Genomic DNA, 17,683 nt, shown 5'->3' on the forward strand with positions numbered 1-17,683 from the left:
TTAGTGCCACACCTGCTTCTGCCTGAAAGCCTTCATTCACTATGCTCCTGCTCCTAACCTAACTCCTTCACAGTGTTTTGTATCTTCCAAATTTCACAAGTTACCTCCCTCCTTATCAGTCTCCTTGGCTCTCCCAACTGCAACTCTGTGGCTCATTTGCACACGTTTTCTTAAAGCCTCTGATATCATTTCCTTACTTGTCAACTTATTGCCTATCTTCCTTCACTAATATTTAAGTGCCAGGAAGGCAAGGTTAAGGTCTTCTAACCTCACTAATAGTTAACTAGTATCCCTTATATTGAGAGCAATGTTTTGTTTTTTATTACAAACATAGTCAAGTTTCATCTGTCATCACAATGTTCATTTTTTTAAAAAATTCCAAGATACACTAACCTTCTGTGAAATAAACTAAATATATAGTACATATTTTAATTAGTCTTACTACCTGATTTTGATGCTTTTTCTACTGTGCAAGTAAGAGTTGTTGATTCTTTTGGTATTTTTTCGCTTTTTTCTTCTGATGATCTCCGAGGTAAAACGGGTTGCCCCAACTTGCGAAGAGGAGCTAGTTGCCATTTTTTAATTTCATTATCTCTACTGTCGGATGAAGTTTTTCCCTCACCAGACTCCTGGAAAATATAATTTATTTCCATAAAATACAAATTAGTATAAAAACAAACCTCAATAACATATAAGTTAAAGAAATTTAATCTAATTAACATTACAATCTGTATGAAACCAAATACCTTCCAATCCATCTATAGTACTTTAAGATGTGCAAAAATAAATTAGTATTATTAAAAAACAGAAGACTCACTCTTTCATTCAAAACCTATTAAGCACCTACTGTGTACAGAACACATAATATCCTATGAAGGAGGGAAAGCAAGACAGAGCTCAGATCAGAAAGGCCTCAGCTGGCTGTAAAATTGAAGGAAGGGATTGTGGATAACTCATGTCCGCATTTGTCTGAACACTCCTAAAGGACAGGTAAGTCTCATTAACTTCAGCACAGTTAAGTTCCCAGTATGTCAACAGGCAATTCTAGCTCCCATGAATACCATCAAAGCACTTGTTACTCCATTACTAAATGGAAACTCACATAGAACTACTAGAAAAAGAAGATCTCTCATAGAAATTAAATGACAACACACTAATCTTAAAAAGCAGGGAGAATAACCATATACAGATACACAAAGTATCAAGATAAACATGGTAACGTTATTTTCTTTAGTGTAAAAGTCCTCTAATTTTTCACGTATTTTTTTAGTTTTCTAACTAGACTCAACATTGAGAGTAGAAATGTGGTAGGGTTTGTTTTGACTTATTTCCGTTTGCTATACATAAGTGCTTTGCCAGCATGTATGTTAGTGCACCACATGCATGCCGAGTGCATAAGGAGGCCTGAAGAAGTGTCAGGTCCCCTAGAGTTACAGAAAACTGTGAGCTACCGTGTAAGCTCAAACTGAAAACCTGTTAAACAGAGCTGAGCTCCCTCACCATCCTTCTCAAACTGAAGCTTTGGCTTCTCGCCCAGAAATGTGTAGTTTAACAGATCAGAATGGCTGGACCAGGGCTTCCAGTGCTTCTTTCAACTTCTAATATCAGTGTTTTCTTTGCTTTTTAGATGACATATTTGCTTATTCTTATACACTTATTGACACTGTGTTATTTCCTCTGCAGGATTATACTACAAATAAAGGATGAGAAATATCCCTGCCAATGAAAGAAAACTGAACTGAATAGGATAATGCGTCCTTTCTATTTTCCTTCTTTTAAAGACAAAATGTTTTAAAACTTGTTTAAAAAATACTTTCAGAAGGTGATTTAAAACATCAGGTCAGTCCTGAGTGAGGTATCCCAGAAGCAAAAAGATACACATGGTATATACTTACTTATAAGTGGATACTAGACCTATAAGATAGGATAAACATACTAAAATCTGTACACCTAAAGAAGATAAAGGAGGAGGACCCAGGGTAAGATGATCAACCTCACTTAGAAAGACAAATAGGATGGACACTGGATGTAGGAGAAAACAAGTAACAGGACAGGAGCCTACAGCAGAGGGCCTCTGAAAGACTCTACCTAGCAGTGTATCAAAGCAGATGCTGAGACTCATAACCAAACCTACGGCAGAGTGCAGGGAATCATATGAAAGAAGGGGGAGTTAGTATGTCCTGGAGAGCACAGGAGCTCCACAAGGACCAAATATCCCCGGGCACAGGGGTCTTTAATGATACTGTTTCTCCAACCAAGGACCATGTATGGATATAACCTAGAACCCCTGCTCGGATGTAGCCCAAAGTAGCTCAGTATCCAAGTGGGCCCTAGTAAGGGGAACAAGGACTGTCTCTGACATGAACTCAGTGGCTGGCTCTTTGACCTCCCCACCCCCGGGGGAGAAGCAGCCTTGATAGGCCACAGAGGAGGACACTGCAGCCAGTCCTGATGAGACCTGATAAGCTAGGGTCAGATGGAAGGGGAGGAGAACCTCCCCTATCAGTGGACTTGAAAAGGGACAGGGAGGACATAAGGGAGGGAAGGTGAGATTGGGAGGGAATGAGGGAGGGGGCTATGGCTGGGATACAAAGTAAAGAACCTGTGATTAATATAGAAAAATAAAAATTACACACACACACACACCAGGTCAGGGAAAACCAATTTTAGAAGTCCACAATTCAACAGGAAAAGTGGAAGGAGTGGCTTTCAAGCAAATGAGATCAAAGGTTACAACTTTTTCTGTTAATTCTTAAAGAAAATAATACAAAATGGTTAAAGAATTAGCAGACATTTAGACTGAAAAATTTTAAAACTTAGTAAGCATAATTAATATGTAGTTCATACAGCCACATAAACACTGTACAAAAATTCAAACCTATTGCTTTTTGACAGCACAAAAAAACTGCATATACCAACGTCACCTGTTTTCAGCAAAACAGGCCTCCCCCCACCAAAAAAAAAAAAAGACCTTCAGTTCAACTCATTTGTAGGAAAAAAAAATAAGAATGTACATTTTAAATAAACCAGAAGGAGAAATTTCTGAACTTCACTTGGGTCCATGCAAACTTATTTTTTTCTTTTTCTTTTTTTTTTTTTATTAATTACACTTTATTCACTTTGTATCACCCCATGGTTCCCTCTCTCCTCCTGTCCCAATCCCTCCCTTCCTCCACCCTCTGCATGCATGCCCCTCCCCAAGTCCACTGTTAGGGGAGGACTTCTTTTCCTTCCTTCTGATCCTAGTCAATTAGGTCTCATCAGGAGTGGCTGCATTGTCTTCTTCTGTGGCCTGGAAATGCTGCTTCCCCCTCAGGGGGAGGTAATCAAAGAGCAGGCCAATCAGTTCATGTCAGAGACAGTCCCTATTCCTATTACAATGGAACCTACTTGGATACTGAACTGAGAGGGCTAATATCCAGTATATATAAAGAACTAAAGAAGTTAAATTGCAAAAAAACAAGTAATCCAATTAAAAAATGGGGTACAGAGCTAAAGAGAGAATTCTCTGCAGAGGCGTATCAAATGGCAGAGAAACACTTAAAGAAATGCTCAACCTCATTAGCCATGCAAACTTCTTGAAGTAACAATATCGAAAGCTTACCCGTTTTAAAATTTTGACCTTGTGCTTTACATTATCATCCACACATTTGTTTTTATCATTGGCTACTATGTGCTTCGATGACCCGAGCTTTTCACACTCCATTTTATCTTCACTGTGGGCTTCAAATGCAGTTTGGTCTTCCAAAATATCTGTGTCTAATATGTCAGTCTTTTTATCTTCTTCAGCACAGCATCTTACACAAACATATTCTTTGTCTTCCTCTCCCATTTGCTGTGCTTGAGAAAGACTTAACCCAACACAGTCACCATGAAACCAGTCATCACATCTCCCACAGCCAACCATAAACCTGGAGGAGGAAGAAAAGGGAAAAAGCATTTCTTTTAAACACTTAATCTCAACTGAAAATAGTATTTCATGTTCAGATATTGTTCATACTGTCCATGTATGCAATAGCTCCACGTGGAGCAAGTTTCCAAGGAGTATGAAAATGTAACTTTTAAATCTAGTGACTTCCCTCTCTAGCAGAAAAGAGAGAAGGCACTGTTGGTCACAGGAATGAGGACACAAGGCGGTTTTATAGAAAGACTGGTCTCCCCATATAAAAGTATCCCAGAACAAAGCATAAAACAGAAAGTGACAAGTTGAGATCTTAACTACAATCCATCCAACTCAGAGGTGAGATCCTACAGAAAACTTAAGAGATTCGACTTGAAAAAAATGTCCAAAAAGGAAAAAATCTGAGTAAAAGTCTCACTCCTATGCGCTTATTGGAAAAAATAAAGTCTCACTCCTAGTAGCCAGTATATATGTAACCTGAATCATTCTGATCCAATGTATCATGTTGATTCAGCAAAGTAATGTTTAACTTTTGGGTGATTTTCTTACTTAATGCGTATGTGTTTTGGGAAATAAACTCAACTGCACAATAAACACTCCATCTTAACATTAAAACCCACATCTAGGTTTTAATCCTAATCTAAGAGATTCCATCTAAAAAATCACCTCATGAATCAAGCTGCAGCTCACTAAAGAGTATTTGCAACCTCTTCAGAATAAAATGGCTATTCAGACTTCAAGAATACTATCAGCTTACTTGAATATTGAGATTTCATCTCCCTTTTCCTTTTTCAGTCTGGCAATTCATGATATCTCAAGACTACGGGACACCACCAAATATATCCTACATTTTTAAAAACAAATGGAATGTTTAAAGTTAAAAGCCTGAATGACATAGCCCTGTGGTCCTATTTTCATGTTGGAAATATCAAGATTAGTATCATATTTAAGAAGTGTTTTTAAAATGGTGCCAGGTCTATCTTTCCTCTATAGCAGCTCTTTGTTCGCTTCATTCTTGTGTGCATTTCTGTCTGCTCAACTACTGACGAGTCTTGAAACTACAACTGGGCATTCTTTATCCTCAGGGGCATGACTGTCCTTCTGCTCAACTACTGCCAAGTCTTTCGGAAACTGCAACTGGCCATTCTTTATCCTCAGGGGTATGACTGCTGCCAGTGCTGTCAGTCTTCACCTTCCCTATGACACACTTGGCTTGAAAAATGAGAATAGGTAGTTTTTTCCTCAAGCCAAGAGAACATTTAAATAATGTGACATTTATTTATAACAAAGTTTCTGTTTGAGATTTGTGATGGTTCTGTGATGTTTCAACAACTGGGTTGTTCCAAATGCTAGGGACTGTGAAGAATACTTTCATGTTTAATACTTTTCTTTCCTTGCTCCATGAGTGCACTGTTATTTCCTGAAACCAACTGTCTGGTACAAACAGCCTTGATATTCAGAAGGAGAACGAGTTGTCACTTCTCTTCTACAATCACAGCTGCACTGACTTCAAAGCAAGCCTGTAATGGTTTCCCTCTTAAATGTCAGATTATGTAACACTGTAAAGTGTTTACAAACTTCCATTTGATGTAACCCGGCCACCTCACTGATCTATCATCATAAAATCAAGAAGTCATTTCATCATCTCTGATTTCAAGTTTACTTTGGAAATGTTTATACTTAATTGTTGACAACTTTGAAAAACTAATCTGTCATATAAAGATGTCATCTTAGTACTTAAGGTTTGGTTTTTAAAACAACATATTTAGATATGACCTTCTACAAAACAAACAAAACAATGGTAGCAAACTCCCCAGTGTTCTGGGACCAGGGGTACAGGTGAGGTCTACTTTAATATAGTCAACTACTCCTAACTATTAACATCAATTTCTACTTAAGCCAAAACTTCTAAGTACCATGAACCAAAAAACAAACAAGTAAACAGACAAAACAAACAAAACCCTGTATGTTTGAAAAGACAGGGAATGAAACAGGCAAATAGGAAAGAAAAGGAAAAGAGGGGGTAGAGATGGACAGAGGAAGGTCCCTACTTTCTCTCAGGCTATTAAGCTTTGATGACATGAGGATTAGGAGGGCATAGTTAGGGAGCAGGGCACAAGATTTGCAGCAGTAGACTAGCCAACAACTACTACTTCATTTCTTGCCCTGTCCTTGAATTTCTAATAAGAGAAATTTCTTTATGAAAAAAATTAGGGCTTCTATGTTAAAACGATACTGTACACGGTTTCAGTTAACTCAAGCAAATCAGTACAGTATTAGTTAAATGGAAAATGTAGCAATACTCGTGTCTTTTATGATGTTAACATACAAACTGACAGAAAAAAAAATTAAATTACATCTGCTGAAAGACAACAGAAAGCATCCTGTATTTCAAATCCTAATTCTTCTTGCTATGAGTCGGAAGAAATTCTTAGAAAACTTCAGTTGTTAAACTCTAAAGAACACCTGCTCTTAAAAAGACATTGGCCACAAATTAACACTGATGGTATTAGAAGATAGGCCTACAGTTCTGCTAGGTAATTGAAGTGACAGCCCAGAATGTACTGTCACTACGTATAAGATTTTATTCAACATAAACATTAAATCATCTTAATAGTCAACCTAATCTTCAAAGAAAAAGTCTATAAAACTTAAAACAAGAAAACCAGAGTCACTTATTCTAAAGTAGTACTTCCTCAGAATTGTTTCCTAATTCTGTGAATTAATATTGCTAAACTTTGTCCAATCTACAATTAGGGTCAAGAAAATGCATTACAAATTAAAGACACAAACATCTCCCTGACAAAGGAGGAAAGAGAAGCCCAAGGTAGGTAATAGGAAGAGACTAAGAAAATTTCCACCCAAAATGGCTTCCAGTGAAAATGTTCAAAAATTACATTCAAGTAAAAATAAAATGGGTCTCATTTTTTAAAGAATATTCAATAATCTTGATATATATCTATCAAAAAAATAAATTTAAGAAAAAATACACTATATTAAAAGACCTACTGTCTAGGATATGTTGTCATAAAGCTCTGTAATACAAAACATAATATCCAACTGGACATATACACAAAAAAAAGCTAGCTCCAATTGCAATTTGTGAAAAGTACTGATTAACTCTATTTTCACAAGTGCTACTAAGTAGCTTTCAATGTGACTGGTATATAAGAGCAAACAATTTCTATATATTTTCTTAATAAATCTGTATTTATACATATAGATTAAAACTAAAAAATTACAGATTATGCAAAAAGCATGCTTTAGGTATTTAATGAACGTTAAGACAACGTAACAAAGTAGTGGTAAAGATAAGTTAATATATAAGAAAAAAACAAGCAATGACTTGGGTTTCTTTATTCACAGACTGAAAAATACTGAAGGTGTCTGAAGAGCTGTTTCCAATGTACATTGCCCAGATCAATGACACAGGGTAAACCCCCAGGCCCACAGCTATCACTGTAAGCTATATTCAAGGCAGAAACAGAGTCCATACTTTATAGAGCAGCCTCAAAAAGTGTGTTAAAAAATATTAAACAATGTTATCTTCATTTCACAAAATAACTGAAGTTATGCAGCTGCAGTAAGCACTGTTGAGCTTGGGTAAACGCCTGAAGACTGCACCATCAGAACAGAATTTACCTATTACAGAGCTAACAAGATCATACTGAACATGGCTTCCAACTCCACGTCACAGTTGTTCCTAAGTTCCTAACCCAGGCCTCTAACCACACATCAGTGTCATGAATTTTGGAAAGATTCTAAAGTGACAAAGGGCTGGCCTTTATTAAAAGTATAATTAACAAGGAAATTTTATCTTTAAGTCTCTGAGATATTAAGAGTAAGCTTAGTATCTTTGAAATATGTGAACTTATCATAAATGTAAAAAAAAAACATGAAAAGTATGTGATTGGGATAAAGATAGCATTATATTTAAACACACTGTAGGGCTTGAAAACGGAAATATCCTTCTTAATGGAGTGATTCCTGACACTGAAATAGGGTATACTATTGAATATACTACTTCACTAGGGTATACTAGTGAAGACTCCACCACTGTACAGTCAGGAGGCAAAAGGGGCCCAAGGTCAAGGACAGCACAGGTTACACCCTGAGTTTTCCAAATAGGCTCTCCTGCAGTGTATCTCAAAACAAACAAAAAATTAGAAAACCTCCACGGCACAAAATGTAGTCTAACAGCCCCAAACTTTCCTCTTACTCTCCAACTGCAATGCTGTCTACTGTCTCTAAATTCAGTTTTATGTAATCTGATAGAGGTGGGAAACATAATGGTCATTTAACTAAACTGTGCAAGTTTTAATTCTTTTTTAAGATATAATCATTGACAGAAGTCCCAACAGCAATGTGAATGTTTGATCAGCACGATCTGCAGCAACAAATGTCACTTCATCTCTTCTTTGTCCTTTCTCAAAAAAGAAAGCAAATAAAAATACACTGAGGATGGGGAGGGGGCAATGTGATAAGCTACTAAAGATGGATTCCAAAATAACCCTATAATAAAAGTAGTGGTAAAGTCAACTGTACAATTTTCAAAGATCAGAAGTCACAAATTATTTGTACTACTAAAACACTCCAAAAAAAAAAAAATACATATTTTCACTCTATTTCATAATACATACAAAATTCAGCTAGGTAGTCTAACAGTTGCTTTTACTATTGAATTTACTTCCAAAATCCAGTATGTTGGCTTTGGAATGGTAGTGATTGGGTATTTCAAGTGTATCATTTAAAAAATAAGAGCTTCAAAAGAAAAATAGCCATTCCATTAAGACCTTCACACTTTATTACTAGTTCTGTAGTCAAATAAATGACATATAAGCTCCAGTCCTGAGGCAGTGTAACAATTCTCATTAGCAAAAGAGTTTGGTTTTTATTAGATGCAACGGCTACATTTAGTTCTAACTGGTTACAATGACAAGTGTGTCCATGCACATCAGCTATTGGTCAGACTAAGCTTTTTAAAATATTCTACAATGATCTAGTTGTAAATTCAATGTTTCTGAGTTTCTATCACTTATCCAGGATTGGTAAGAGACTTTTGGAAGTCTCTGTATATTAAATAATTTATTTTCATATTACAAAGTTCTCATGATGATCTCAATCCTCATCCTTCAAGTTCCTCAAAGTACACACCCATACATACATGCACACGCACACACACCTGTTGCCATGTGGTTTTTTGCAAAACCCACACTGCTTGCTGGGAGTCCACATATATTTGCTTTCAACTGAGGAAGTCTGATCTGACCCTTCCTTTTTTACAGTAGCTATGTTGTCTGGAATGAACAATGGAGGCTCATCCAGAGAAAAACTTCTGCTGCTTCTCCTTTGGCGAGGCTGTAGATTTCTCTCAGGTTTTTTTGGCTTCAGTTTCTCCTCTTCCTTAAGATGCTCACTGCCTGGATGTTCTTGCTCATCCTTCATATGGCTAGTGACCTTCACCGCTGCTGACTGTTGCTGGGGCTTATGGCTCTGTTTCTGGCTGGAATGCAGTAAGTTTCCAGTTTGTGCAGGATGATAAGGTTCCTTAGAACAACTGGAGTGACCATGAAGCTTATCACTAAGAGAATGTGTTAAAGGTTTGGAAACTTGCACTACATTTTGATCCTGGGGTGTTTTTTTTGATACAGAATGAGCTTGGCTTTTTACAGATTTAACCCCAGAATTACAACTCTGACTCTTCAAATCCTTGTCACTTTGTTTTTTTCTCACTTTGACTGGCCTCTGAGAATCACGCTGGGCTTCCGGTTCATCAGCATTTCGCTTCACACTCTTGGCATTAGACTTAGTTCTGCTATGAACTACTTCTTGCTTCACTGCAACAGTTTTTCGTGGAGTCTCTGAGGTCATGCTTTGCTTAGAATGAGTTACAGATTTTGTGTGTTTGGATTTTAAGTTTTTGGACTCTAAACCACTTTTATCACCCTGAAGATCTGCTGTTTCCTGAGACTCCAGTTTAATACTTTGAGTAATATTCAAATGCTTTGAATTTTGATCAGGAACATCACAAATAGTATTTTCTAAAGTACTAGTTGCTGGTTCAAAAGCACAAGTATCAACCTCCTCCAGAGTTGATTTGCTAAACTCTGCGCTCTGTAACTGAACAGCATTAGGCTGCATGTCCTCACAATATCCCGATGTTTCCATTTGATTTCTTTGAGGAGAGTCTTCAGCTTTATCAACAACATCTACGGTGTTCTTCCACTCCACATCACATTCAGCTGCTTCATTCTTTTCTGTCTGATTTTTTTCTGCACAAGCAGAGTCAGACACATCAGAAGACTCAGGTTCCTCAGGCATCTGGTCACCTTCACAGGTTAACTTTATCTCCTCTGGTTCTTGTTCAAGTTTTCCCATTGCACTCCCTTCTTCAACAGTGTCATCCATTTCACCTGAAACAAGATCATTATGCTCATCTTCCTTATCTGAAAACTTAAACAATGAGCTACTATCAGTCTCAGTTTTACATTCCATCAGAGCTTCATTTTTCTTCTCTTCTGTACTAGCACAAGTCTCTGAAAGAAGCGAACAATTTAACTCATGAGATGATACATTTACTTCACCCTCGTTATTACATGCATGCGTGGAATCTAGCTCAGCCTCATCCTTCATTTCGACACAAGATGACACTGAAGAATCAACTGAAGATGCTGAGACCTCTGGCACCACATCCACTTGTTCATCATGCCGGTTGCTCCTTCTACTCTCCTTAGGGTGTTCAGATTTCAGTGACGTATAAACTTCTTCTTTACCCTGACATCTTTCTGGTGGTTTCACCCCTACCTTAGGGGTAGATAGAGTCTTCCCAGATGGCTTTTTTGTGCTTAGAGGTGCTGCATTTGAACGCTTGGCAATAGTGCTTTGTCGTAAACTTCTTACTTGTTCTATCATAGGAGGAAAAATAAAATAAAATAACTTAGCTATTTGCTGTGTGATTTTATTCAATAGTTTAAAATATATCACTTCCTTACTCTGACCTATCAAACTTACCTGATCATATCAATAAAAATTTACTGACAGCTACTCATGATGATCAACTATACAATATATATATATATATATACACACACATATACTGTAACATGTTAATTTATGTTTATTAGTCTCCTGAATTCTGTCAGAGGGAACAAAAATACAAATTTCAGACTCATCTAATTTATAAGGAATATTTTCAACAAGCATCTTTTCTATACGAGATGGAAATCTTTAAAGAAAGATTATCACAAATTTTAAACATCAAATATTTCTGATGATATAAAAACAAGTATAAATGCCAATAAAGTCGTAAACCAACAAAACCATGTATCCTAAGCAAGATCTGTTTAATGATATAACCTCTTAAGACCTCAATCCCCAGGCTAAACTCAAACTCCAAGGAGACCTTAAAGTTGATCCTCTTGCCTCTACTTCTCACATGCTGAGACTTAAAGGCTGTTATTAAAACTAGAACCCCGGTTCTGTACACTAGGTAGGCACTCTCAAACAACTGAGCTACACACATTTCCAGTCCCTGTACTATTTCTAGGCAAAAAATTAAAGTTTGCACCAAGAGTATCAGTATCACATAGACTGCCAAATGAATCAGTAACTTTAACTACATATATAGGGAAAATATATAAGGAAATACTCCTAATAGAGTCTACTAAATAAGGTTTTCTCCCTTTTCCTGAGCCTGAAAAATCTTCCTGAAAGGAAAAAAAAAGTAAAAAGAACTGAAAATAAGCAAAACTTGACAATTTCAATACCTAGAAAAGCAACCCATGAATTAAAATTCAAAATATGAAGCTATACCTATCTTGAGCCTCTAAATCAACTTCACATGAACATCAATTTACTTTAAAGTTACTCATTCAAATTAAAATCCAACTACACTAACACTTTCAATATTTCCCCAACGTGTCACTTATCATCATGATGACCCTCGTATAACTAATACTAGCACTCTTACTCTTCAATATCCCACTGGAAAATAAACTTCCCAGTAACCCTATTCTTTGGGACCCTTTCCTTTCCCTCAGGCCTTGCAATCTCTGAACATCTAGGACACACTCAACAACTTTAAAAAATTATGGGCTGGGGAGATGGCTCAGTCAATAAAGTGCTTGGTATGCATTCCCAAGAACCTGAGTTTCGATCCCTACCACCATGCTGGAGATAGGACAGGTACTGAGACAGGAGACCCCTGGAATTCACTGACCACCAGCCTATTTCAATCAAGGAGCTCCAGATTCACTGAGAGATAGATACTGACTGAAAATGTAAGGTAGAAGGTGACAGGAAAAGGCAACTGAAATTGATCTCTGGCACGCACACACTCGCACAAATATGTATATACAACACACAAAAGACAAAACAAATAATAAAATATTGTTTAATGAACTGTAAATGGTTCATCACATGCTGTTATTTTAATTAAATTTTTATTTTTTTATATTAACTACAGTTTATTTACTTTGAATCCCAGTTGAAGTCCCTACCCTCATCTCCTCCCTGCCCCTAAGTCCACTGATAGGGGAGGTCCACCTCTTCTTCCATCTGACCCTAGTTTATCAGGTCTCATCAAGACTGGCTGCAATGTCTTCCTCTGTGGCCTGGCAAGGCTGCTCCTCCCTTGAAGGGGGGTGTGGGGTGAGGGGGTGTGGGTCAAAGAGCCAGCCACTGAGTTCATGTCAGAGATAGTCCCTGTTCCCCTTACTAGAGAAGCCACTTGGACACTGAGCTGCTATCGGCTACATCTGAGGAGGGGTTCTAGGTTATATACATGTATGGTTTTTGGCTGGAGAATCAGTCTCAGAAAAGATCCCTGTGCCCAGATATTTTTGGTCCTTGTGGAGCTCCTGTCCTTTCAAGGTCTTACAAACTCCCCCTTCTTTCATATGATTCCCTCAACTGTGCCCAATGTTTGGTTATGAGTCTCAGCATCTGCTTTGACACACTGCTAGAGTCTTTCAGAGGCCTCTGTGGTAGGCTCCTATCCTGTTACTTATTTTCTCCTACTTCCAATGTCCATCCCATTTGTCGTTCTAAGTGAGGATTCTTGTTTATCTTTTTTAAGTGTACAGATTTTAGTATGTTTATCCTATCTTACACGTCTAGTACCTACTTATAAGTGAGTATATACCATGGTGTCTTTCTGCTTCTGGGATACCTCACTCAGGATGATCTTTTCTAGTCCCCACCAATTGTCTGCAAATTTCATGATTTCCTTGTTTTTAATTCCATTGTGCAAATGTACCACAATTTCTGTATCCAATCCTCCACTGAGGGGCATCTGGGTTGTTTCCAGGTTCTGGGTATTACAAATAAAGCTGCAACAAATATGGTTGAGGAAATGTCCTAGTTGTGTACTTGACATGCTGTTATTTTTAAAATAATACTAAAAAAAGTTTTATTTCCATAGTTAGGTGACTTTTAAGCTCTGAACCCTATGCATTCTTAAAACCACTGATAAACAGTAAAAAACCAAAAACAAACACAACAACAGCAACAAAAAAAAACCCTGTTAGCTTTGAAGCAACAAAGCTAAAAAACAGTAACATGCAAGGTGGCTCAGGCCTTTAATCCCAGCACTTGGAAGGTAGGAGCAGGCAGATCTCAGTGAGTACTAGGCTACCCTAGTCTACAAAGTGAGTCCAGGACATCCAGGGCTATATGGAGAAACTTTGTTTCAAAAAACAAACAAACAAACAAACAAAAACACGTTAAGAGTGACATGGTATTTAGCTGACTCTGAAGATATTTTAATGAAGTATTATTTCCTAAAGTAATTTACTAAGCAAAGCCACCTTTGCTTAAATATTAAACTAAATTGCCTTAGACTGAAGCATACATTTCTATAGGCAAAAAAAAAAAGCAAACATTTTTAATGTATTTTTGATCTTATTTCTTTAAGTCTCAAGTATGCATGTGTCAAGTAACTGATTTTTAAAAGTTGATTAAAATTATGTATCAGAGAAATCATGGTAAGGACAACCTATATTCTTTTAGCTACAATAAAGGATCTTTTTTTGAAAAGGTGTGTTTCCACAGAAAACGAAGAACAACAGAGAAAACTAAGACATACTGTGTAATTCAAGCAAGGGACAATTAAGTAGTATCTTGAGACAAACACTAAACTGGCGAGTCATCAAATCCACCATTAACACCCTACCCGAAGCTGGAAGCTTAGCCCCTAGAGCAGTGGTTCTCAACACAGGGGTTTCAAGCCCTTTGAGGATGAGCAACTTACTCGCAGGGGTCACCTAAGACCAAAAACACGGGTATTTACACTGCGATGCACAACAGAAGCAAAATTACAGTTATGAAGTAGCAGCAAAATGATTTTATGGTTTGGGGGTTTACACAACATGAGGACTAAACAATCGCAGCGTTAGGAAGGTTGGGATCCACAGCCCTAGAGAATAAAAAAAGGTGTTTCTAGAGTAGGAGCATCACAGAATAGCAATAAGAAACACTGATGACAGTTGTGAAGCCAAGAGAATTTAGATAACACTAATAACAGATATCTAATCAGTTTCAGGGCCTTTGTTTCCTTAAACGGGATCAACAGTCACTAGTCAAACACTTTAAGAAATCTGGCTGTGTGCATTCACTGCTCCCCTGTACTTACATTTTCCAAGCCCCTGCTGCTCTGAAATTAAGGATGATAACAAAATGACCCTTTCAGGCTAGAAGTGCCTGCCTGATTCCTAACTCACTGGCCCAAAAAAGTTCTATCATCCACTTCTGTGAACCTTGCTGGTGGCAGGGTTCTATCATGTACAGAATTTATGCACATTTGATGTGTACTCAGCTTCTGATTTTTAAAAAATAATTCCTAAACACAGCAGATTTACAAAACGAGGGGAGGAAGCTATCTAAAATGAAAGACAAAGATCAAAACACTAATTTTTTTTCTTTTAAAACAAAACGGAGAAACACAACTATTAAAGGAAATGAAAGCTTTTTAAAACATTGAATACCTTTAAAAAAAGGTATTATAAACTTAAAGACAAAAGCTATTATACAAACACAGACAAATGAATGCATTACTATCTTCAGGGCCATTCCCCCAAACAAAATGATAAAGGTTTGAGCATCAGAAATGCAAAACTTGAAAGACAGGTCAGAGAAAAATGAAATAATTTCAAAAGATTACAAAAAAAAAAAAATAATATAGGAAAGTATAAGGAAAAATAAAGAAAATGAAAGGCCAACATATTTCACTAGACATGAATTCCAGAACACAATAGTTGACAAACTAATGGAAATGAATAAAGTTAATGAAAAAAAAATTCCAGAAGTGAACAACAGTTTTTCAGACTCTAAATCTAATGAATGCTAGCTAATCATAATACATAAAATATACCAAAGACCAATGTTTCCTGTTATGAAATATTTTTCAAATTGTGGGAAAAAAGTCTACAAGCTTCCAGCATAAACCAATGCAACCCCCCCCCCACCCAAATCAGAATAAATGTCTCAATAAGTCAGTGAATGAAGTCATACTTTCAAATTCATTCCTACGGTAATTTGTCTTTGCTAAAAAAAAAAAAGAAGAAGAGAAAAAAGAAAAAAATATCTAACAAAAGACAATGTAACAAAAAGCCCACACACCAGGCACAAGAAACCCTCTGTTAGTCAGGGTTGTCCAAGAGACTCCAAAAATACTATAGCCTATTGCTACTACCCTAGGTTGTCACCAGAGGTAGAAGGTTAAGTCCCTATTGCTAAAGACACCATGTACTTCAGACACAAAGCCTGAGGCCTCTGAGCTGGAATGGACCTGAAAGCCTCCTCCCTAAGGACATGGTTTCATGGTGCCATACATGCATCCAATAGAGGGAAGAAGAAACTAACAGTCCTCCCCAGCTATGACACCTATGAAACCTATCAGCAGCACATGTCACAATAACCCTAAGGATGCAGTAGGGGCACACATAACTTGGCAGTAACCAACAGCTCTCCAGTTGGACTTAAGACCCAGCCAACAAGAGAGAAACTATACCTGTTATTCAAAGAATAGCTAGTGAAGTCAGGGATCTTACAGTAGGTCCTAGAACCACAACTTTACTAATAATAAATGTGTCCTTATATCCACAGGTAAATGTGACCCCGCTCAGCCCTCAAGTAAACTTCTCTTTGTTATGTAACAGAGACCACTACAAAACTGTCGGAGAATAGTCTTATGCACTATGTTTCCAGATGCTGATTTCAATGCCCTGAGATCTGGTTACCACCCTGTCATGGGCATCGTTATGAATGTTGAAAAATCTCCTGTAAAGAATGTTCCCCTGCTATCCTTGACTGGCTAATATAGATTCTGAAGCCTGTGACTGGGAAGACGAAGGGTAGTCAGAGATTAGGTTCCTGGGCTTGAGGTCAAAAGACGAGGACTAGAAAAAGAAAATCACATGAGCTGGGAGAAAAAGAGGAAGTAGTAGAGAAAGGAATACCATGAGGCAAAATGGACACTGAGCATGTGGCCATGAGGACAGAATGATAGAACAGAAACCGCCCAGTAGTCATCAGATTGGCAAGTGATTGGCTTTTTATGTGGGTTTTAAGGGTACTAGGATTAGAATAGCTGGGAATCTGCCCAGTATAGCATCTACAGCTTAATAATAAATCAGTCTCACTGTGTCTATTATTTTGAAAGCTAGCAGAGTTAAAGAAAACTATTGTTTTATTAGTTAGTATTCTACATTAGGTGCCCAATGAAGGGCATGAACCCATGACTCTGGGACTGTCTACTGCTCAACCAACCAATCTAGCTGGTGTGGGCAAAAACTTACATAGAACCTAAGCAGATAAGGTACACTATGTTTTTTATTTTCCCTGGACTTTGCGCAGTCTGGAAGAAACAGGCTAGCTTGGCACCTGTGAACCCATGAGCCAGAGCATTTCACAGGCGCTGCTCCCAGCTGCTGCCTGAGGTCTCAACTCTCACAGGGCGGCAGCAGCAGCTGTGGAGGGGGCGCCAAGCATTTGGTGAACAAAGCCGGTGGAAACACATAGATTAACTCAATCTAATTCCGGCCTGCTTTCAGGATAAATCCTTGGCCAACCAGAGTTGGGGCCGATAAGACCAGTTCCCAATGACTGCAGATAAAGACTGCCTCACTACTGGAGGAGCAGCAGGTTGGAGGCGGAACTAGGAAACCAGCAGCCTAAACTGAGCTAGGGAGAGGATTTAAATGCCTAGATTTAAAAAAAAAAATGGAGGAATTCACACAGCCACAGTACATTTTATTCCATTTGAGTTTATTTCCCTTGGCATACAAATAATTTTTACAGTGACAATTATAGCTCTATATATCCTTTTTAAGAAAGATCAAACTAAAACAAACTTAGAGACAGAGAAAACTGAGAGATGGAATGTTAAATTACAAGCAATTAAGAACAGAGGAAAGAAAAGGGCTCTTACTGATAGAAAATAAAAAATTAATAGTGGCTGAACTCAAAAGTTCTCTGGCTATGAGATGTTTGTCAACTATTTCTGGTAAGGGCCTGCCAATACAGTACAGCCACAACTAAATTCTGCCAATACACTACAGTCACAACTAAATTCCAAGGAATGATGGACAAGACTTTGCTGTAACAGCATGAGATGGCACAACTGGCCCAAGAATTTTCTTGTTTCTTTGTCTGATTTTTGTTTGAATGTTTTTGTTTTTCCATATAGCGGGAAATAGAAAGAATATTCTATTGTTTGACATTAATAAAACATAGAAATTTTTAAAAGATTTTAAGTAAAATCAGAATGAAACTATAGTCCAAATT

General features: G+C 37.5%; 1 protein-coding gene across 3 annotated transcripts in view; it reads right to left on the bottom strand.

The window, feature by feature from the left end:
- Phf3 (PHD finger protein 3) overlaps window positions 1–17,683 on the bottom strand; it is a 77,675-nt gene that overhangs the window by 22,107 nt on the left and 37,885 nt on the right. For all 3 annotated transcript variants that reach the window (XM_055606222.1, XM_055606214.1, XM_055606204.1), the window contains 3 exons: window positions 9,084–10,806; window positions 3,605–3,911; window positions 446–629 (listed from right to left, as the gene is read on the bottom strand). In XM_055606222.1, the coding sequence (XP_055462197.1) occupies window positions 446–629; window positions 3,605–3,911; window positions 9,084–10,806 (2,214 nt within the window). The remainder of the gene's footprint in view (window positions 1–445; window positions 630–3,604; window positions 3,912–9,083; window positions 10,807–17,683) is intronic.

Source organism: Psammomys obesus, unplaced genomic scaffold, assembly GCF_907164565.1.
Source record: "Psammomys obesus unplaced genomic scaffold, mPsaObe1.curated_primary_1811, whole genome shotgun sequence".
Taxonomy (NCBI): domain Eukaryota; kingdom Metazoa; phylum Chordata; class Mammalia; order Rodentia; family Muridae; genus Psammomys; species Psammomys obesus.